The sequence below is a fragment of the Theobroma cacao genome, chromosome 4 (genome assembly GCF_000208745.1).
Source record: "Theobroma cacao cultivar B97-61/B2 chromosome 4, Criollo_cocoa_genome_V2, whole genome shotgun sequence".
Classification (NCBI taxonomy): domain Eukaryota; kingdom Viridiplantae; phylum Streptophyta; class Magnoliopsida; order Malvales; family Malvaceae; genus Theobroma; species Theobroma cacao.
Window position 1 is genome coordinate 26090830 of NC_030853.1, and position 18543 is coordinate 26109372.

General features: G+C 36.8%; 4 protein-coding genes and 1 pseudogene across 12 annotated transcripts in view; 3 read left to right on the plus strand and 2 right to left on the minus strand.

Moving 5' to 3' along the window:
* LOC18602688 overlaps positions 1-9759 on the minus strand; it is an 18918-nt gene extending 9159 nt beyond the window's left edge. Inside the window, exons 1-7 of one of the 2 annotated variants that reach the window (XM_007034237.2) lie at positions 9194-9759; positions 8088-8425; positions 6649-7303; positions 5239-5343; positions 4026-4185; positions 1203-2944; positions 172-381 (exon numbers count right to left, since the gene is read on the minus strand). In XM_007034237.2, coding sequence (XP_007034299.2) covers positions 172-381; positions 1203-2944; positions 4026-4185; positions 5239-5343; positions 6649-7303; positions 8088-8425; positions 9194-9715 — 3732 coding nt within the window. In that variant the 5' untranslated portion in view covers positions 9716-9759. The remainder of the gene's footprint in view (positions 1-171; positions 382-1202; positions 2945-4025; positions 4186-5238; positions 5344-6648; positions 7304-8087; positions 8426-9193) is intronic. The other variant, XM_018119228.1, reaches the window with a different exon arrangement.
* On the plus strand, positions 10052-11412 carry LOC18602689 (annotated as a pseudogene).
* Positions 11339-13880, plus strand: LOC18602690 (protein Rf1, mitochondrial). Of its 3 annotated transcripts, XM_018119233.1 has the most exons (3): positions 11339-11403; positions 11549-12379; positions 13181-13880. In XM_018119233.1, exons 1-3 carry the CDS (start codon positions 11382-11384, stop codon positions 13258-13260), a joined length of 933 nt encoding a protein of 310 aa, XP_017974722.1. In that variant the 5' UTR covers positions 11339-11381; the 3' UTR covers positions 13261-13880. The 3 variants fall into 3 exon arrangements, with proteins under 3 accessions (XP_017974722.1, XP_017974721.1, XP_017974723.1); XM_018119232.1 differs by lacking the exon at positions 11339-11403 and having other exon boundaries at positions 11457-12379; XM_018119234.1 differs by lacking the exon at positions 11339-11403 and having other exon boundaries at positions 11457-12379; positions 13103-13272.
* Positions 14289-15836, minus strand: LOC18602691 (thaumatin-like protein 1b). The gene is made up of 3 exons (XM_007034240.2): positions 15222-15836; positions 14813-15083; positions 14289-14581 (listed from the first exon to the last, which is right to left on the minus strand). Exons 1-3 carry the CDS (start codon positions 15688-15690, stop codon positions 14440-14442), a joined length of 882 nt encoding a protein of 293 aa, XP_007034302.2. The 5' UTR covers positions 15691-15836; the 3' UTR covers positions 14289-14439.
* Positions 16418-18471, plus strand: LOC18602692 (probable ribonuclease P/MRP protein subunit POP5). 6 transcript variants are annotated; one of them, XR_001927402.1, is made up of 5 exons: positions 16419-16507; positions 16746-16938; positions 17091-17228; positions 17642-17840; positions 18040-18384. XR_001927402.1 is itself a non-coding variant. In XM_007034241.2 (5 exons), exons 2-4 carry the CDS (start codon positions 16761-16763, stop codon positions 17788-17790), a joined length of 465 nt encoding a protein of 154 aa, XP_007034303.2. In that variant the 5' UTR covers positions 16419-16507; positions 16746-16760; the 3' UTR covers positions 17791-17830; positions 18040-18380. The 6 variants fall into 6 exon arrangements, 5 of the variants coding, with proteins under 5 accessions (XP_017974726.1, XP_007034303.2, XP_007034308.2 ...); XM_007034241.2 differs by having other exon boundaries at positions 17642-17830; positions 18040-18380; XM_007034246.2 differs by having other exon boundaries at positions 17642-18380.

Sequence of the window (18543 nt, forward strand, 5' to 3'; positions counted from 1 at the left end):
CCCCCCCCCCACCCTGTCAGTCAATGGTTGACACACCTTTAGGTATATCCTTTACTCAAGATATGAAAACAAGGTAACTTACAACATTGCTTGAACAGAACAAATCAGAGAGAGATAATATAAATTAAAGAGCCAGAAAATAAATAGATAAAATTGTTGCTTTCAGCATACCCGAAACACAGATTTGAAGCCAATGCCTTTCTTCCCTATGTATCCAGCACATCCTTTTTTTGTCGAGCTTCCAACATCACACAGAGCTCTGATGTTCTGAGCAGAAAAGCCTTGCTCATTATTTAAAATAATGATACCCGACTCTTGAAGAATAAATGTTAGTGTTGGTTCCACGTTTCCAGAATAGACATTATCATCAGCATTTTGAACCTGAAGCAACACAAAGCTTAATTAGATGCAGTTAACACTTCACTGTTTAGCGGCAGAAGTTCAGTAAAATTTAATACTCCTCTATCCCATTATAGGGGCCCTCATCTCTATTTTGATTGTCCCAAAAATATTGTCCATAATCAAAAGTCAAAGGCTAATTAACTAACTTCTAACAACACTCTTCATAATTTTTACTAACTAGGGGCAAAGAAAACCAAAAAACTACTCTATTTATGGGAAAAAAAGCTGTCGATTATAATTAGTGCTATGTGTTATAATGCTTCCTTAAGCTTTTTCAAAGAAAACAGTTATTGTCGGATAGAGGGAATACCTAATCAAGCAAACAAACATTGCATTGACCAATATACTAAACATCACACAACATAGAAAAAATCACCAATGTGTCATAAACATTTTTTTAAGGATAACCAACAAACTTAAGTATTAAAAATATTGAACTAACATGCAAAAAATACGATGCTGCTCCAGTGGGTCCACAGTAAGAAAGATCACAGGAGGAATATGCACAGGTTAATCAACCAAAAAAACAACTGCCTTTTTTGCCTTCTGGAACTTATTAATAAAGACCTTCAGGAATACAGATACCTCAGATGAAATATCTAAATCTAAATATGTCCTCTAACATATTTCTCAGCAACTATGGCAAAGAATTTTCCCTCTAGTCTTTTTTGTAGTTTAGAAATTAAGTTTCATAACAAATTGTGAGGCCAAAATCTTAATCAATTTAAGCAACATTTCACAGCATACACGCTCCTACTGTACACAACTTAAAAAAGACAGAAAACAAATATCAAACTCACAAGCTCAAGAAGAAAATGTGAGTCCTGAGAATATAACTCCTGAGAAAGACAATGTAGTGCTCTCCCTAAGCGAGCATGCTGCTTCTTTAACATGCTACTCTCCATATCCGAAAGACTTGGATCCAGACCAAACTCATCTCGCCTGATTGACTCAATAACCAAGGCTGGATCTGTCAGTTCACCAACTTCGGATGACTGTTTTCTGTTCTTGTTGCCCAAGCTCTCAGAAGAAACTTCTGCCCCATCAATCACATGACGAACTTCTTGCTTGTCTGACCTATCAGACATTATGATTTCTTTCTCAGCATAGGAAAGCCTATCTATTGCATTTTGCATATAGTTTGACCTTGTTTTTAACTCAGACCTACCAGTTTTCATTCCTACTCCCTCAGGTGACAGAAAGATGTTCCTTATATCAGTGGAACAAAATTTATGGTAATCCTGTATCCACTCCACTATGCCAAGTGACAAGCCTACGTCGTGTAGCATAACACGCTGTCTCAGTTCATTGCATTGACTCAAAATAGCAGAAGGGCAATCTTTAACTACTGATCGTAGCCCATGAAGCAATATATCAGCTGCACAACCATGAAATTCGGAAGGTAGATAACATAGACAATCAAGGAAAAATCTTGAAGCATGAGACACAGCTTTATTCATTTGGATCAAGTTCATCTGTAATTCACTACCCAAATTACCAAGAGAAACATCTTGCAGCAATTTTGACCTAAGTAATGCCTTTCCATTCATAATAGAATTCTGATCATCAGCTACTTCCATGTTCTCCATATGGTTCTTCAAAAGGACATCAAAAGCCATGTGTGCATGGTGTTTTAGAAGGGCTAAGGGAAGGTGCTTTATTCCCCCAGTTAGAGAACACAAAGACAGTAGCTTCAAAGCTGTTTCAAAGGCAGATCCCTTAAGAGCAGCTTCCATAAATGAATCTGTAGTGGCTGAATGATCAATCCGAATAACTTTCCCATCTTTAGTCACCAAGCACAACAACTCTTTTGCATTGACTTCATTTAGCAACCACACTAATAGAGAACCAAGAGAAGGAGCAAATAGAACATCCCAGTGTGACCATGAATTTAAATCTGACAACATTGGGGCCCTAAGCAAAACAGCCATTGCATCCTTGGAAGCAACTGATTTATCCATCCTAGCATTCGGGACAGAATTAGTTTCTGATGAATAGTTCTCATCATAGGCCAAAGAATCACCATTATGGCACATTCCCAATAATGATGCTGAAAACATGACACATTTGGAACTTATATCATTTTTGGACTTCTCCATAACTTCCAGAAAATCTTCCATAGAACCATTTTCCTTAACTTTGAATCTGAACAATGGAAATTGCTTGATGAGCAGTGCATGAATAATCTCCTTGGTAATAATTTGATTGTCTGAATTATATGAAGCTTGTGATATTAAAACAATCAACAGATGCTGGAGAATGCAAGCCTCTAAAGGAGACTTTTCACATATTTCAGCCGCCAAGAGTTTCTGCAGCTCAATAGGTAATAAACAAGCATGTCTTTCTAGGAACATGAAGAACTCCCCATGTGCAAGGGACTTGAACTCCGTAACATTAAATTGCTCAGCCAGCCAAGACTCACAGTTAAACAGCTTTCTCAGAAAAATTAACTTATGCTCTTTATGTGCTTTACCACCATGAATTTCATGATTAAGCTCAAAATAAGCAATAATTTTCCTGATGACATCTTCTGCTGTCACATCTGTAAATAGAGTAAACTCAGTTAGTCAGTTATATCAAATAAGTAACAAATATATTTTAAAAGAAAAGAGCCAGAGGACTGAGGAGTCATAAAAGCAACAAACTATTTTTGCACAAAATCAGGTGGTTGTAAAAAAGATAACATATTTGGCAGCTGTATGGTGCCTGCATCATTGCCATTGCATTACCACTTACACACACACAAGCCTATGCCTTGGCAGTCAAATGAAAGTTATGCAGAGGAGGAAACCTTTCCAAGTTTTGGAAATCGTTTGTTGATCTGGTTATTTCATTCTCTTTCAACAAGCCACATCAACAATTAGGATATTTACTCTCTGTCTCTCTCCAAAATAACCACATAAAAAATGGCACCAAGCTTTAATCTACCTTAAGTTCCATGTCTCCAAAACTTCCATTTATTCATGTAACAGATCAACCACTCAACCCAGAACAAGCCATGTTACCCTAACAAAGCAAATACTGGTGACCATAAAACCTCAAGCTATAAACAGTGAGTCACTGAAGGTGATTACAACAGTTCTTACAGAAGAAAAATTGACAATTAGACTTTCAAAAGAAAAAACAAATTCAACAATGCTAGAATCTGAAGAAAGAAAGAAACAAGAGAATAAAATCTAGTGAACATCAAACTATAACCGAATATCTGAAGCCATAGATTTACTAATCCTAATTTCAGAATAATTTTTAAAATTATTAGCTTTTGGAATAAGAACCCCCCAAAAAAAACCAAAACTATCAAAAAGACCTGATAATTTCAGATACAATCCAATCAGTAATTAGGCCTATTTGTAGAAAAACAAAAAATTATTAAAATAAAGCTACAACCAAAAAGTAGTTTAACTAACTAACAACTGAAGAATTACCAAGGAACTCATCCACCCCACCCAACCCACAGACACAAACAAAAAGGACTGCCTTTTAGTATAAAAGCACACGAAGAAAAAGAAATATTCTTGAACTACTAAACCATGTTTCACAAAGAAGGAAGAAATTGAAAGCACAAAAGCATAGTAGAACCTTCTTTTTTTTTTTTGCAATAGCATCAACCAAAAACTACTTACAATGTATATTTGTGAGGATTGATGCATCCTTCTCACTCGGTTCAACATCAATGCTTTCATATTCAGAATGATTATCAGCGGTGTTAGTTAATTCAAATTGTCTGCCGGCTTGGATAGTATCATAGGTGCTATCCCACATTCCTTTTCTGATAGATGTCACCTGCAATATTGAAAAAGAAAGTTTTATCATAATCCTAGATCCCAAATAACTTGTCACAATAAATATACCTAGCAGATAGAATTCCATAAACAGACTTGAAAAGTCAGTGCAGTCATTGGCACACTGAAGGTGCTAAGACTGTTTTACCACCTAAGACAAGGCGTAAAGAAGGCACTCACCCAAATGAATATATCATAGATCCAAGCAGTATCAAAATCGAGCCATGCAAGATGAAAAACACAAAGTATATGCATTTAAAAACTTGACTCAATTCCATTGCTTAATTATCATAAAGCTAAAAGCATTATCATAATTAACAAAAAGTCGCCATCACATTAAACTCTGGTTATAAGGTCCCTACAATTCTACCTCCAAAAAGAGGTTACATATGGACAACGCCATCAAATTAACCTAATATATCGTAAAGCTAAAAGCATTACCATAATTAACAAAAAGTCACCATCAAATTAAACTCTGGTTATAAAGTCCCTACAATTCTACCTCCAAGAAGAGGTTATATATGGACAACATTATCCTTATCTTATTCTTGTAAAAAGAACATTTATTGACCTTTTATGTCTATTGAAAATACAGGTCATACAATTAAAAGAAATGAGTCACTTAAATAAGGCATACCCTTATTACTTTTTGTGGTACAATGAAGACTATTACAGCTCAAACGTAAGATTTGTACCAACCCCAACCCACCCTTACCACTTGAGCCTTTTTGTGCCTACTAACTTTCAAGGTGCACAACCTAGGTACTAAAGATGAGTGTCTCAGTAAAGGTACCTCAACTGAAGGGGTCAAACAAGCTTTTACTAAATTCTGCTGCAACTTAGCATTTAGGTCAAGGCCTTGCCCAGGAAAAGATAAAAACAAAAGTATGCTTTAATATACAATTTAAAGTACATCATATGCACATACTCTTCAAGTTACCAAATGCTAGAAAGAAAATAACTACGGATGCAAGAAGCTTTTATTAGATTCTGCTCCATTTTAGCACTTAGGTTAATAACAACTATTGCAACCAGCTAACGACAGTAGACTTACAGCAACATTTAGTAATCCGATAAATGGATATGAAGAAAGCATTGACTTCATTTTCTTCCTCTTCTGAGCCGTTGACTTGTAAAAGGAAAGCATTCTTTGCAGAACCTATGCATAAAAATAGAAATCCATGAAATGCATGTCATATTTCAGAGTGATTAAAACAAAAATAAAAAATAAAGAAACAAGTACTTATGAGAAATGAAAATGCAACTGATTCCTCAAACATGTACCACCAAAAATCAGAAAGACAGGAAACTAAACTTGAAATCCATACAAGTGTCAAGAAGTATTTTCTGATTGTTTGCATAGCTCCCTCTCTCCTTTCCCCCCACTCCTAAGTGGACTACTTCCACATCTAAGCTATTAGTTATCCCTTTTAAGTTAGAATTGCAAAACCTACTCGCAATTATTAAAATCCTAATCCAGAAATAGTACATTTGAATAAATCATTCAAATCCTTATACATTTAAGAGAAGGCAGTGAGGAAATGCAACTAAGTAACAAAGCTGAAATGGATAGTGACACTCCTCAAGCGTGCAAGTAGAAAGTTCGGAAGATCGAATGAGTGCATGGCATATAAATCTTCTTCAAGGGGTAATTTTTTTTTTTTTTTTTGGGGGGGGGGGGGGTGGGGTGGTTCTGGGATATAACTTGAGTGATGAGGAAAATTCTGTTTGTAAGAGGCAAAACTAAACCGGAGCAACTAAAGTTTCATGGAAAAGAAAAACAATAAGTACATTACATTGAGATGACATGAAGACTGCCATGACTAATTACAACCAACAACTTCACTTGCAATTCAAAGATTTGCAGCAAAGCAGCATGAGAATAGAAGTAATAAACTGGAAAGTTTAATTGCTTGGAAAGAAGATCTAAGTATCCATGGAATGAAGATGTGACAATCTCTATACTAATGAGGGTTAAATCCACAAATCGCTTCAAGGTTGGGAACGAGTCCACTATATGCCAAGACATGTAGTTTAAATTACTTGTCAAACGGAAAAGAGATCAAAAGGAGAAAATTCTTGATGAGGTCTCTAAGTAAAAGTGCAGGAGTAAAGGGAACACTATGAACGCAAAGCAAGCAAAAACAATAGAGAGGTCACATAGCGGCCTCTTGCTTCAGACAATAACATTGCTCATTCTTCAAAACCACAAAGTGCCTAGGTTAAGCTTCAAATTCATTTCAGCGCTTCTTTGATATCCAATCTCAAGTGAATAAACCATGTTTGAGTTCTAAACCCTACCTAACTCCTTCCATATCCCTAAACCTACAATTGATAATTTTATAATCCTAGCCCACCATAACTCTGGGCAGAGTTTTTAAAACATATTACAGATGCCTCAGGATGAGATGAATAATTGTACTGGGGAAGGTAACACATTAATTTTTTGAGAGAGTGAACTTACCTCTGCCGTGGTGTGCTCCCTACATGCCTCTTTCCAGGTTGTGATGAATGTCTTCATCAAGTTATCAGAGAGAGAAATATCAGCTTCATCTAAATTACTAGACTCTTTGGCCTCATTGCCATTTTCATTTGGAACAACATCTTGCTCCTCCCCATCTCTTCTGCTCAACTTAGGCAGTCTAGAGATGGAAGGACTGGGACAACCAATTTTTCTTTTCCTTTTGAATGACCCAGTACAGTTGTTGTGCCTAGAACTACCAGTAGAAGGAGAAGGTTTACTCATTCCATCCTTCAACCCAAGCCGTGTCAACTCTTCTGTCGCAGAGGGGTAAGGACAACTACTAACCCGATCAGAGCTATTAATAGTTTGTGATGCCAACTTGGAGTTGTTGCCTTCATCATTGTCATTCTTTTCATCTTCATGGGCAGAATCATTGCTATCCTCCTCTTCTGAGCTTGATAAATCAAATCGTATATGCTTACCACAAAAATCCTTGTGTACTGCGATAAATGACTCAACTTGTTGCGACATGTTGATATAACGTTCTTTTAGCTTCTGTCCCTTCAAATGTTTTTTTAGCTTTAGTCCCTTTTGGCATTTCTTTATCTTAAAATCTTTCTCTCTTTTGGCCTTCGTGATAAAACTAGCATGCATCCTATGATCAGAACAATAACAATTTCAGTATACTATAATATCAGATTCTCTGTCAAACTAAAATGTGGTCACTGAACATATTGATTCCTTCAATAGGGTACCAAATCTATACAAGTATGTATAACCGCCAATGTGACACTATAAGAAGATGCTTTAGGCAGTCAAAAGTTGACTTCATAAGATAATGCCTTCACATGAATGGTGTTGATACCCAATTAAGCCTTAGAACAAAATTATAGAATATTAAATAGAAAGTGCAAAGAAACTAACTACATAACAAATCACCAAATTATATGACATACAGAAAGTGAAAAGAAAACAAACCATGTAATATAACACCAAATTATAGGATATCATATGGAAAGTGCAAAGAAACTAAACCATGTAGCATGTAACATATAAATCTTTAGCTTTTAATAACAAAAGAGGGAATTTTTTAAAGTGTAATAGATTTTCCTAGGCTATGCTGATATAAGGCCAACTCCATTACTGTTAAGGACTAAGAGTTATAAATTATTTTATACTATACTAATCAAAGTTTTACCAGGTCATAATTATCAACAATGCGCCTTTGAACCAACAACCATGAAATTAGAAGTTGTAATTTATGAGCAGTATTCACTGATTTGTGACAAATTCATGATACATCCCTGTAAAGCATATACCACAATCAATATAAGCCACAATTCCTGAGAACAGTTTTATGCAGCTCTCAAGGCATTGGTTTCTATCAGTGCATGAGACTTTTCGCACTAAAAGTTAGTAGAAAGTTATGCAATACATACGTCAAGTTTCGAATATGCACACCAAGCTTTTCCTTGCTCGTGATAGCTTGCTTGTCAGCAACAAAATCCAGAAATTCATCAATATTAATTTCTTGATTTTCATGACTGTCCATGTATTCATGAAGGTGAGCAATTATGTCCTCGGTTGTTATTTTAAACACTTCCATATTATTGGAGTTTAGTAGAAAGTAGCGCAAGATGAGCGGATGATGGAGCAAAGGGCCAAGCTCCAGCTTTCCAAATGTCTTAACACCCTCATTCTCACATATTGCCATCTCCAACTCATATAACGTAGTAATATGCCTTACTCCGACAAAACATTGAATAAACGCATTTACCTAAACAATAGTCAGAGAAACAAGCAAGAAATTAGAAGAAAAGGAATGAAGGAAATAATCATTATTGTTCAAACAATAATTTGGAAATCTCCATTTGCAGGATGGTAGAAATTTTCAATTTATCTGCTACATGTGAAAAGCTCTTTTCAATGTGGCTAGAGATATGCCCTGTCTGTTCCCTTCTCCTCAAAAAGGAAAACTAACAAACTTTTTGTTATCAAAGTTCTTACTTCCATGCAACTCAAACTTTTTACTGTAATAAATATCTTCAACTCTCAAAAGTAAAATAAATAAATAAGTCCTATTCTTCCCCTAAGGCTCCGTTTAGTTGTTGCTTTCACTACTTGATTTTCTCTAATTGCTAGTTGCTTGCGATTAAAGTAAAATCTAATTCTTAATTGATTAAAAATTAAAAATTGACTAAATAAGTAAAATGTAGTACCATTGCTAACATAACTATTCTTACATAAAAGTAAAATCATGCATTTCATTCTCCAAAAAATTTTAACATTTTAACTTTCGATTCTTCAAAAAAGTTATTTGCTTTGTGATTTAAACATGTTCTCTCTTTCGCAAAGGCAGAAACAAAATGCAAGTAGCAAAAGAAACAATCCCCAATCCTCAAAAAAATACTTTATCAGCAACAACAAACAAAGCCTTTTGAGAAAAAAAAAAACACATCCAGTTGCTCGCTGTTCTACCTCAAGGATTTCAATATCCATTAACGACTAAATTGCAACAAACGTATAAATACTGTTTTGTAATTACCCTTCCTTCAATGGTCATAATCTTTTGAAGAGACGGAATCCCATGCATATCCAATCCCAAAGAGCTCCATGAATCAACCTGCAGCGCCACCAGGGCAGCCTGTGAAACTTTCCACGCCGTAACACTCTTTCCGGAAGCAATAAGCTCGCGCCACGCCTGCTTCACAGCCTGGTCGGCTCTTTCACGAACATCCTTCGGGACTTGGCCAGAGGCGGTGGTGTCTCTCTGGTTCCGAGGCTGGATGTAGCTGCTGCTGGAATAGAGTTCCTGTTGTTTTTGTTGTTGGCTAGGGATGTTAGGGTTTTGAGGAAGGAAATTATTGGGGTTTTGGAAGAAGAAATTATTTGGGTTTTGTTGAAGAGGGAAATTTGGTTGGATTTGGGTTGTCAGGGCTTGGATGAGTTGAAGAACGTTGGGGTCTTGGAGAGCAAAATTGGGATTTAGAGGTTGAAATTGTGGCTGATGTGGAGGACGGCCGCCCGGAGGGCGGAAGGGACGGTGGCCCTGGTGGCGACCGCGCATCTTGGAGGGAAAGAAGAAAAGTTCAAGGAAGGGTTTAGGAGTACGAGTAAGGTATATATTGTGAGGCTTTATTTGAATTTTTCACATTTTTCTTTTTGTACTTCTAATTTCTCGTTTTGTACAAATTGACCCCTTTAATGGTAAAATATTACCGAATAATCCATAAACATTCATTCTCTTGTTAAATTGACAACAATATATTTAAAATAATAAAAGTTAGATGGGTCATTATCTAAAAAACTTTATAACAAGGCCACAAAATATAAACATATATCATATAATAAAAGTGCCCCGTCAATTTTCCAAAACTTTCATATATGGAGGGCTAAACACAAAACAAACCCACCCAGGCACCCACCAGCCCCTCCACTGCTCCAATTTATTTCTGCCGTTGCTTACTCCCTTCGTTGCATCAATCTCAAAACTTGAAAATAAATTCTAAGTAATGGTGATGAAATGAAGAAAATTATGACGATATCTCCTCCTCCTCTTCCTTTTCTCGGTAATTCTTCTCTTCTCTTTTCTCTTTGTCAGCTACTCAGAATGAGGATCTGTTTCCTTTCTCGTTATTCTACCTCTGCTGTTGTTGTTGATGATAAAATTACCCAAAAGGGTATTATCAAATGCATGCGTTTGGAGAATTTGATCAAAGCTAGGTCTAAATCAGGATCTCTTAACCTCCAAGTTGCTGTGTGTCTCTTTGATTCCGTGATTCAAATGCGACCCTTGCCTTCTATATGCGCATTCAATCATCTGATTGGGGCTGTCTCCAAGATGAAACATTATTCCATCGTTGTTTCCATGTGCAAACACATTATGGGTTGTAAGGAAATCCAACTTGATATCTTTACAATGAACAGTTGGCTTAATGGTTTGTGCAATTCAAAGCAGGTAGACTTGGGTTTCTCTGTGTTGACAATGATTTTTAAACTAGGTCTTCAACCTAACGCTTATACCATGAATACTCTTCTTCTTGGAATTTGCAATGAGAGTAAGATAAATGAAGCCTAGGAATTGTTTCAGAAACTAGTGAAGAATGGATATCCATGTGATCAATGCACGTACAGTATTATTAACAGGGGACTTTGCAGATCGGGACAAACTTGTCTTGCCCTTGATATTCTGACAGAGATGAATGAAAATAGAAGTTTCAAACCTGATGTAGTGTGTTACGGGACAATTATTGATGGCTTTTGTAAAGAGAGAAGCATAGAAGAGGCCTTGATTATCTTTCAAGATATGCTAGATAGGAGTATTGAGCCAAATGCTACTATTTATACTACATCAATTCATGGATTATGTAGCTCTGGAAAGAGGGATGAAGCAAAAAGATTGTTCACTGACATGGTTCAAATTGGAATTTCACCAAATGTACACACCTTCACTTCTCTAGTTGACTCTCTCTACAAGGATGGGAACATCAAAGAAGCAACCTCTTTATTCAATTTAATGACTCGAAGAGGTATAAAGCTGAATGTTGTAACTCATAATATGGTGATAGATATTTTATGCAAAGAAGGGAAGATAGTAAAGGCATTAGACATTTGGGAATTGATGACTCACAAGGGCTTGAAACCAGATGTCATCACCTACAACTCTTTAATTCGAGGATTTTGTTTTTCAGGCTTATGGAAAGAAGCAACAATCTTGTTCCACAGAATGACGGATGAGGAATTCATCCCAATGTGGTAACTTTCAGCTCTTTAATTGATGCTTTGTGCAAACAAAAGAGAGTGAAAGAAGCCCTTACAATGTTGGAGCTAATGAGTGAAAGAGGTGTAAAAGCTGATGTTATCACTTACAGCTCTTTAATACATAGATTTTGCCTTTCAGGCCAATGGAAAGAGGCAGCAAGCTTGTTCCACAGAATGATGGATGAAGGAATCCATCCCAATGTGGTAACTTTCAACTCTTTAATTGATCCTTTGTGCAAACAAAAGAAAGTGAAAGAAGCCCTTACAATGTTGGAGCTAATGAGTGAAAGAGATGTAAAACCTGATGTTATCACTTACAACTCTTTAATACATGGATTTTGTCTTTCAGGCCAATGGAAAGAGGCAGCAATCTTGTTCCACAGAATGATGGATGAAGGAATCCATCCCGATGTAGTAACTTTCAGCTCTTTAATTGATGCTTTGTGCCAACAAAAGAAAGTGAAAGAGGCCCGTAGAATGTTGGAGCAAATGAGTGAAAGAGGTGTAAAACCTGATGTTATCACTTACAACTCTTTAATACATGGATTGTGCCATTCAGGTCAATGGAAAGAGGCAACAAGCTTTTTAAGTGGAATGGCCTGCCAAGGTATATGTCCAGATAAAATTACTTTGAACTTTATGTTGGATGCTTTTTGTAAACAAGGAATGATGGAGAAAGCTGAAGCAGTACTTGAGTTAATGAATAAAAAAGACGTAAAGCCTGATGAGATTACTTATGGAACAATGATTATTGGATATTGTTTGCAAGGTGAAATGGATAAGGCAAAGGATGTCTTTGAGCTGATGATAACAAAGGGTTTTTCACCAAGTCTGGGGACTTATAAAATGCTGGTCAATGCATATTCAAAGATAAAGAGGAAAGATGAGGCTCTGAGGCTCATTGATGAAATTCTCCAGAAGGGAATGATGCCTGGTATTACAACACAAAATGCTAAGAGGCATGACCAAGGTATGAAGGCAGTGTTGGCCAAGTGAAAATTCCTTCAACCTTTAAATTCTTTATTGTGACTGTTTCATATCGTGGTTGTCTTAATGCAACTTTGATGTCTATCAAAACTCGAGAGAATGCTTGGTACTGCCGAATTTGAAATAGTTAGTGATTTCGGCAATGACAACTTGAACAGCAATGTGTGGTGTATCATCTGAGACAGACCTATTATTGGAAGGATGGATCATTTAATTTCCTTCACAAGATTGACCTGAACGCTTAACTGTTGCAATAGACAGCTATTCTGCAGTAATGTATTTTCTTAATTTTTCTTTCCTAATTTGTGCTGTTAGTAAGGCAATCTCCTGCAAGAAGGGAAAGATATTGTTTTGTATTCTATAAACTGGATTCAGAGACAATCAGAATTGACCTAAATCCTTTTTCTGTGAAGCTGGTTCATGATTAAAACTAATGGAACTCTCTTTTTCTTTTTAGGGAAAATAAACTTTTAGTGATGAAGCATTATGGAGGTTTTTTATTCTGCTAGATAGTTTAACATTTTTTTTTTGGCATCTTCGAGCACGAGATTAGTGGTAGCCGATTCTTACTGTTCATATACTTCCTTTTCCTTTCCACTTTTGTGTTTATTTTTCAATTTATTCCTAATTTTCAGTTACAATCCACCTCTTCTTACATTCAGTATCCAGAAAAAGTGATTTTCCTTTCATTGTTTATGTTGTTAAGGCGAGGAAGGATAAATCTGGTGGGAAGATATATTTTTATGAGACCCTGAATACAAATGCAAACTTCAATCTTTCACAGTGATGCACTTCTATTTCCATCTTCTATACAAACGGATGCCAAAGCTAGGAAGCTCAAGATGCCAGAGGAAGTTGGGTTAAGGCATGTGTGCATGGAAATATAGAGCATGGTAAGCTGAGAGATTAACTGATACTCAATTGAATGAAGACACAATTGGTAAGAAGGCACCATAGACTTGCTATAAGGACACCATAGCAGAAAATGATGCTGGACTAGCGGAGCATGAGCATTAGGAGAATGGTAACTGATTCCCCACAGCACGGTTGTTCAATTGGTTGGGTAATGAAATACTAACCTGCCTCCTTAATGTCATCTGTCATAAGTTCCTTTAATAATCCCATGAGGAATACGCAGCAGAGTCTGGGGTTTGATGATATTTGTAACGATCATCTGCACACCCACATTACTTGGCAAGTATTGTCAGTGTGTTTGCCCTTGTGGGAGAGAAAGGGTTCTTCTAAAGATGGCAACGACTTAGCTCACTTGGCTTTTGGAATATCTCAATAGGAGATTATTGCTTGAGGAGATGAAACTGTGCTTTTTTTTTTTTTTTGAATTTGACTTATTTGCTCGAGGCAATGAAACTGTAATTTTTTATTTTTTGTATTCTTCTTTTGGGATTATAGCTTGCATGATTTTTGTAATACCTGCCATGACAGTATTAGTTCTTCTATTTGGCCACAGCAGATTATTCATTTTAGTGATGACATACATAGGAGCATGGTCTTTCTTTTTTCTTGAGCATGGTGCTCTTGGTTTCTTCAATTATAGGGCATATTCTGCAGATCTTGATTATGAATTTCCATCAAATGGTAAACAGAACATATGCTATGCTGTTCTGCATTGTTTGCTGCATTTCAGTTAGGTAATTCTTCAAATTCGCAGCAGCTCAAGCAAAGTTGGTATATGTCAAATGAGTAAACCTGCTATGAGTCAATTGGAAGTTTCGCTTTATTGCATTATTTCCTGGATACCTTCAATATTGTAATATTATTATCAAGACAAGTGATCAATTCAAAGGTGACATGAAGTAGATCATATGGAGAACAAAATTCTCATCGATCAGCTACTGTGCATGCTCTTGGTGGCAATGGCTAAAGATTCCTTGGTAAATTCCTCAATGTTCAATGCTTTGCTTTTGATATGAGTGCTTGAATTATTTTCTCCCTCTTTTGAGTTTTAACCCATCAAAGGAATGGGTGGGGTTTTGTCTAAGGAGCACCTCACAGCAGCAATGGCAATAAAGCCACCATACAAGTTCAAAAGAACATATTGACAACAAGAAAGACCAGCATTGGAAGGGGTAAGAGTATATTTGATGAAGAAACCATCTGCACAACCTTCCCCTCTGCCTCATCTTCATTGAATGGAGGTGTAAATGCACCATCTGATCTCTTTGCCCTGCATTTCCAATGTGATCAATTCTTTAAGAGATTAGGATTTAATAACAAGCTGTCATACATACAAAATGAAAATGCAGTCAGCATAATGTTAAAAACATCACATGGATGCGAAGAGATCATACAACTTTAGTTAAATCAATAGATATAGCTTTATAATGGTTGTTGTAGACGTTTTATTTTTCAACAGTTCTTGTACATTCAGTTTATGGTAAAAAAAAAGAGAAAATACCTTTGAGAATTTGGGCAGAAAATGATTTGATAATCGTAGGCCTTGCAAGTGAAAGTGCTGGTACCATCATCATAAGCATAGCTGTAAGCCCTTGGGCAAGCCCGCTTGAAAATAGTTGAATAGAAGGTAGGCCTGCATGTTGTTGGGTTGGCAAATTCCCCACTGCAACAGTATTGGTCCAGCCCAAATGCTTCACATGCACTCTTGCATGCAACTACTAGCCCTGCAGCACCCCCATCCCCTCCTACCACTTGAAGTTCTTTCGGGCAACCTGTTTCTCAGTACCAAATAGACTAATAAGGGTCCAGATTTTATTGGCTAAATATTTAGTCGGTAATATTTTAGCATATCATGTCAGTACGTGAAGATTTTATTGGCTTAAACATCTTTTAATGGAAGCGAGTCTTACCCATATTGAGATCAGAAGCACAGCCTGTGGCATTACATGCACCATAAACTCCACGAGGTGCAGCAACAAGAGGCAAGTTATAGCCATCTACAATGCTAACATCGTAAAAATCCAGGTCATTTCCTGCACCAAGGGTTATTTCAAATAGAGATGCAGGTGGAGTAGCACCATTGCCATCACATTCTAGCCTTCCCCCGCAGTCACCCGTCTGACAAGACCCAGCTCCCAACGCATCAAACGAGCAACCTGTCCTGCCCCAAATCCGACCTGACCATCCTGGAACTGATGGGATCCTAACACTTTGCCCTGAATCCAATTGGAATCCTGTTGTCGGAAGCGGTGGAGTCCCTGAACCAGCAAGTGTTCCGGGCCATATTGTGTAAGGGCAGTTGTTTGTTATTATGAAAGTGCAAGAATGAGAGCTGTAAAAGAACAATGGAAGGAAACTGAGGAAAAAACCGGGAAACATGAGGCAAGCAAAGACTCTACCAATAACTTTTGTCTTCTCTGTTCAAGAGAAAGGGTTCCCATCATTAAATATACTCATGTTTTAGGTTGCAGATTCTGAAAGTGGAGGGAATTATGCTATAGGAGGGATATACAAGAAAGACTAAAGGCCTACGACTACGTTGCTTTGCTGATATTCTACTTAATTAGCCGCAAGATTGCCTTTTTGGGTTTAGGATTTCTTTTTGTCAGGAGGTGGCCTGGCCTTTTTAAGAAGCAATTCCTTGCTTTTGTTGCTTGTGCAGGACATACCATGAGAAACCCATTTATAAATTACGTATAGAAATCCCCCTTAATGAGAATAAAATCATTGGAAGACTTTCTGCCTTCGTGAACTCTGATGGCTATATCATACATATACCTATCTTTGTCAACATAGCATTGGGTCATTTGTGCTACCAGTTTAAGTAGGTAAAGAAATACTAACTAAAAGAATAATAAAGAAATGAAAGATTTTAGGTTTCTGAGTTGTGACAATGGGGTTACTGGTGGTTTGAGTGCTGCCGAGTTATGGGTGGTGGCTCAAGCGAAACACAAAAAAAGGAAAGGTGTCATGTTCCAGTTCTCTTCAACATTATACTTTAGATTGCGAGAAACGTAAGCTAAAAGAAAAGAAAACGGTTGATGAAACGACAAGGTAGTTTTGCGTTTTGAAACGTGCCCGACTGAAAGTAAATATAAGAACCCTTTAAAACGTCCCCTACCGCCATAGTTTATTAGTGTCACTTAGGCTGCTGCTGCTACCCTCACCACTGCAAGAGATCAGCGACCGGTGACTGGTGAGCCTCATTTGAATTATTTTTATGCCATTTTATACCTGGGTTTTGAGTTAACTTCATTATTTGGTATTAAATTCAAGGGTTTGTTCAAAAATTGTGAATGGAGTCATAAATTTCCCTCTCTCTCCATGAGATTACAGATGGGTTTTTCTTTTGACAGTATATTGGAAAGATGAAATTTTGCTGAAAATAAAAATCCGAATGAAGTCGTTTGATAAGATTGTTTGTTATAAAGCAGGGAAAGAAAAAGATAATGGTGGGATTTAAGAACAGGTACATGGTAATGGAGGTCTTTCTGGATCCAAATAAAGAAAATTTGGGGGATGACCCTATTGTAGTTACCCAATTTAACATCTCAAAAGCAATCAAGGATAGCATTCTTGTCAACTTTGGTGAATGCGGTCTAGCCTCTTCACTTGGATCCTTCCAAGGTATAACATAAACCATGGTGCCTGTTCTTTTCTAGCTTGTTTTTCCCTTGATTTCTAAATGGAATTTCTTGCTTCTAATGATCTTTGCCTCTTTTTTTTGTTTTGGGGGTGGGGGGGGGGGGGGGGGGTGGTATTTTTAGANGGGGGTGTAGTTAAATATGTCAATCCTATTACAAAGCTGTGCGTTATCAGAGCATCAAGAGAGGACTACCAAAAAATTTGGTCTGCAATAAGCTTGGTTAGGAGTATTGGAAGTTGCCCTGTGCTGTTCAACTTACTGGATCTTAGTGGTAAGTTATAAAAGCAACTGTAATTATGAAACCTAAATGGCATGTTAGTAATGATTTAGGTGTTAGAAAGAATTTTTTTTGTTTTTATTTATGTCTTCCGAGCTTGAAGTTCATGTTTGTTAAACTATAAGGGGAGGTAATTTAACTTAGTACATAAAAAGTTTTAACATGAGAAGATTTTTTAAGAGTTTCGGTTGTCTAATGTGGAGAATGATTAAGCACACAACATCTGCTTCTTGGCCTGCCACATTTCTTGTTTTACCCATCCTCTTTTTACATGATGTGTATGTTGAAATCTGTTGTGTAATTCTAAGCAAAGCTAAGACTTCAACAATGTGCATAATTTAGTATGAAATTCTTGAAATGTTTAAAAAAGATCGAATGATTTATTTCTAGTTTTTTCTTTGTTCTAGGAAGTATAAGGGCCTGTAAAAATACTGCCTTGAAGTGTGATGAATTAAAATTTGAGCAGTACAAGCTTATGGTTGGAGCACGTCTCTCAGCTGATGTTACCCAGCACATGCAGAACTGTCTTGAGAAGATCAAAATTTTGGAACACTAAAGGTGCTCAACTTGCGGTAACTGACTACCACATGATGCTGGTATACACTAGTGCGTGCCTGAGCTCAAATTGTTTGTGTTTTGAGTGGCATACTTTTTTTCTCCATACTTGAAGTATCGTTTTACCGCTATCTCTAGTCAGTTCTCTTGCAATAAATTATGCATAATCAGATAAGTTTAATCAGCCGTTTTATGGCTGAAGGAAGTAATTATGAGAATCCTGCTCGTATTTGGTTTTGATACTGTACAGGTATGGACCAATGTGAACACAGTTGGGGCAAATTTGAGTGGATTCTCTCTTGATTCCCAGAGTTTGATTAAGTTCATCACCACCCTTAGGAATGAAGAGACGAAAGCTACTGACCAAAGTATTTGCTTAGAGGTGAAATTGAATTGGCAATGTAGATCAGTCTCATATATCCAAGTAATTCTTCTGCATCTTGTGGAACTTTTATGTCTGTGTTCAAATAAAATAAACATAGATGATATTGTCTAAGCAAATCCTTTTTTTCCATGTAATGGCTGCATGAATAACGGGAAAAACTAGATAGTTTTTGGATAAGTAAAAATTTTCTGCGTTTATGTTTGGGATTTTCTCCTCCATCTTTGCAGCAATTATGTCTCAGACATGAAACCTCCTTCTTGTTTCTTGATATTTGATTCTTAGTTTTTCTTGAGTTAACGAACAGTTCTGCTTCAAACATGGCCTGCTTATTGATGCTCCTTGTTTTGCGATTTTAAGGCAAAGGGGAAT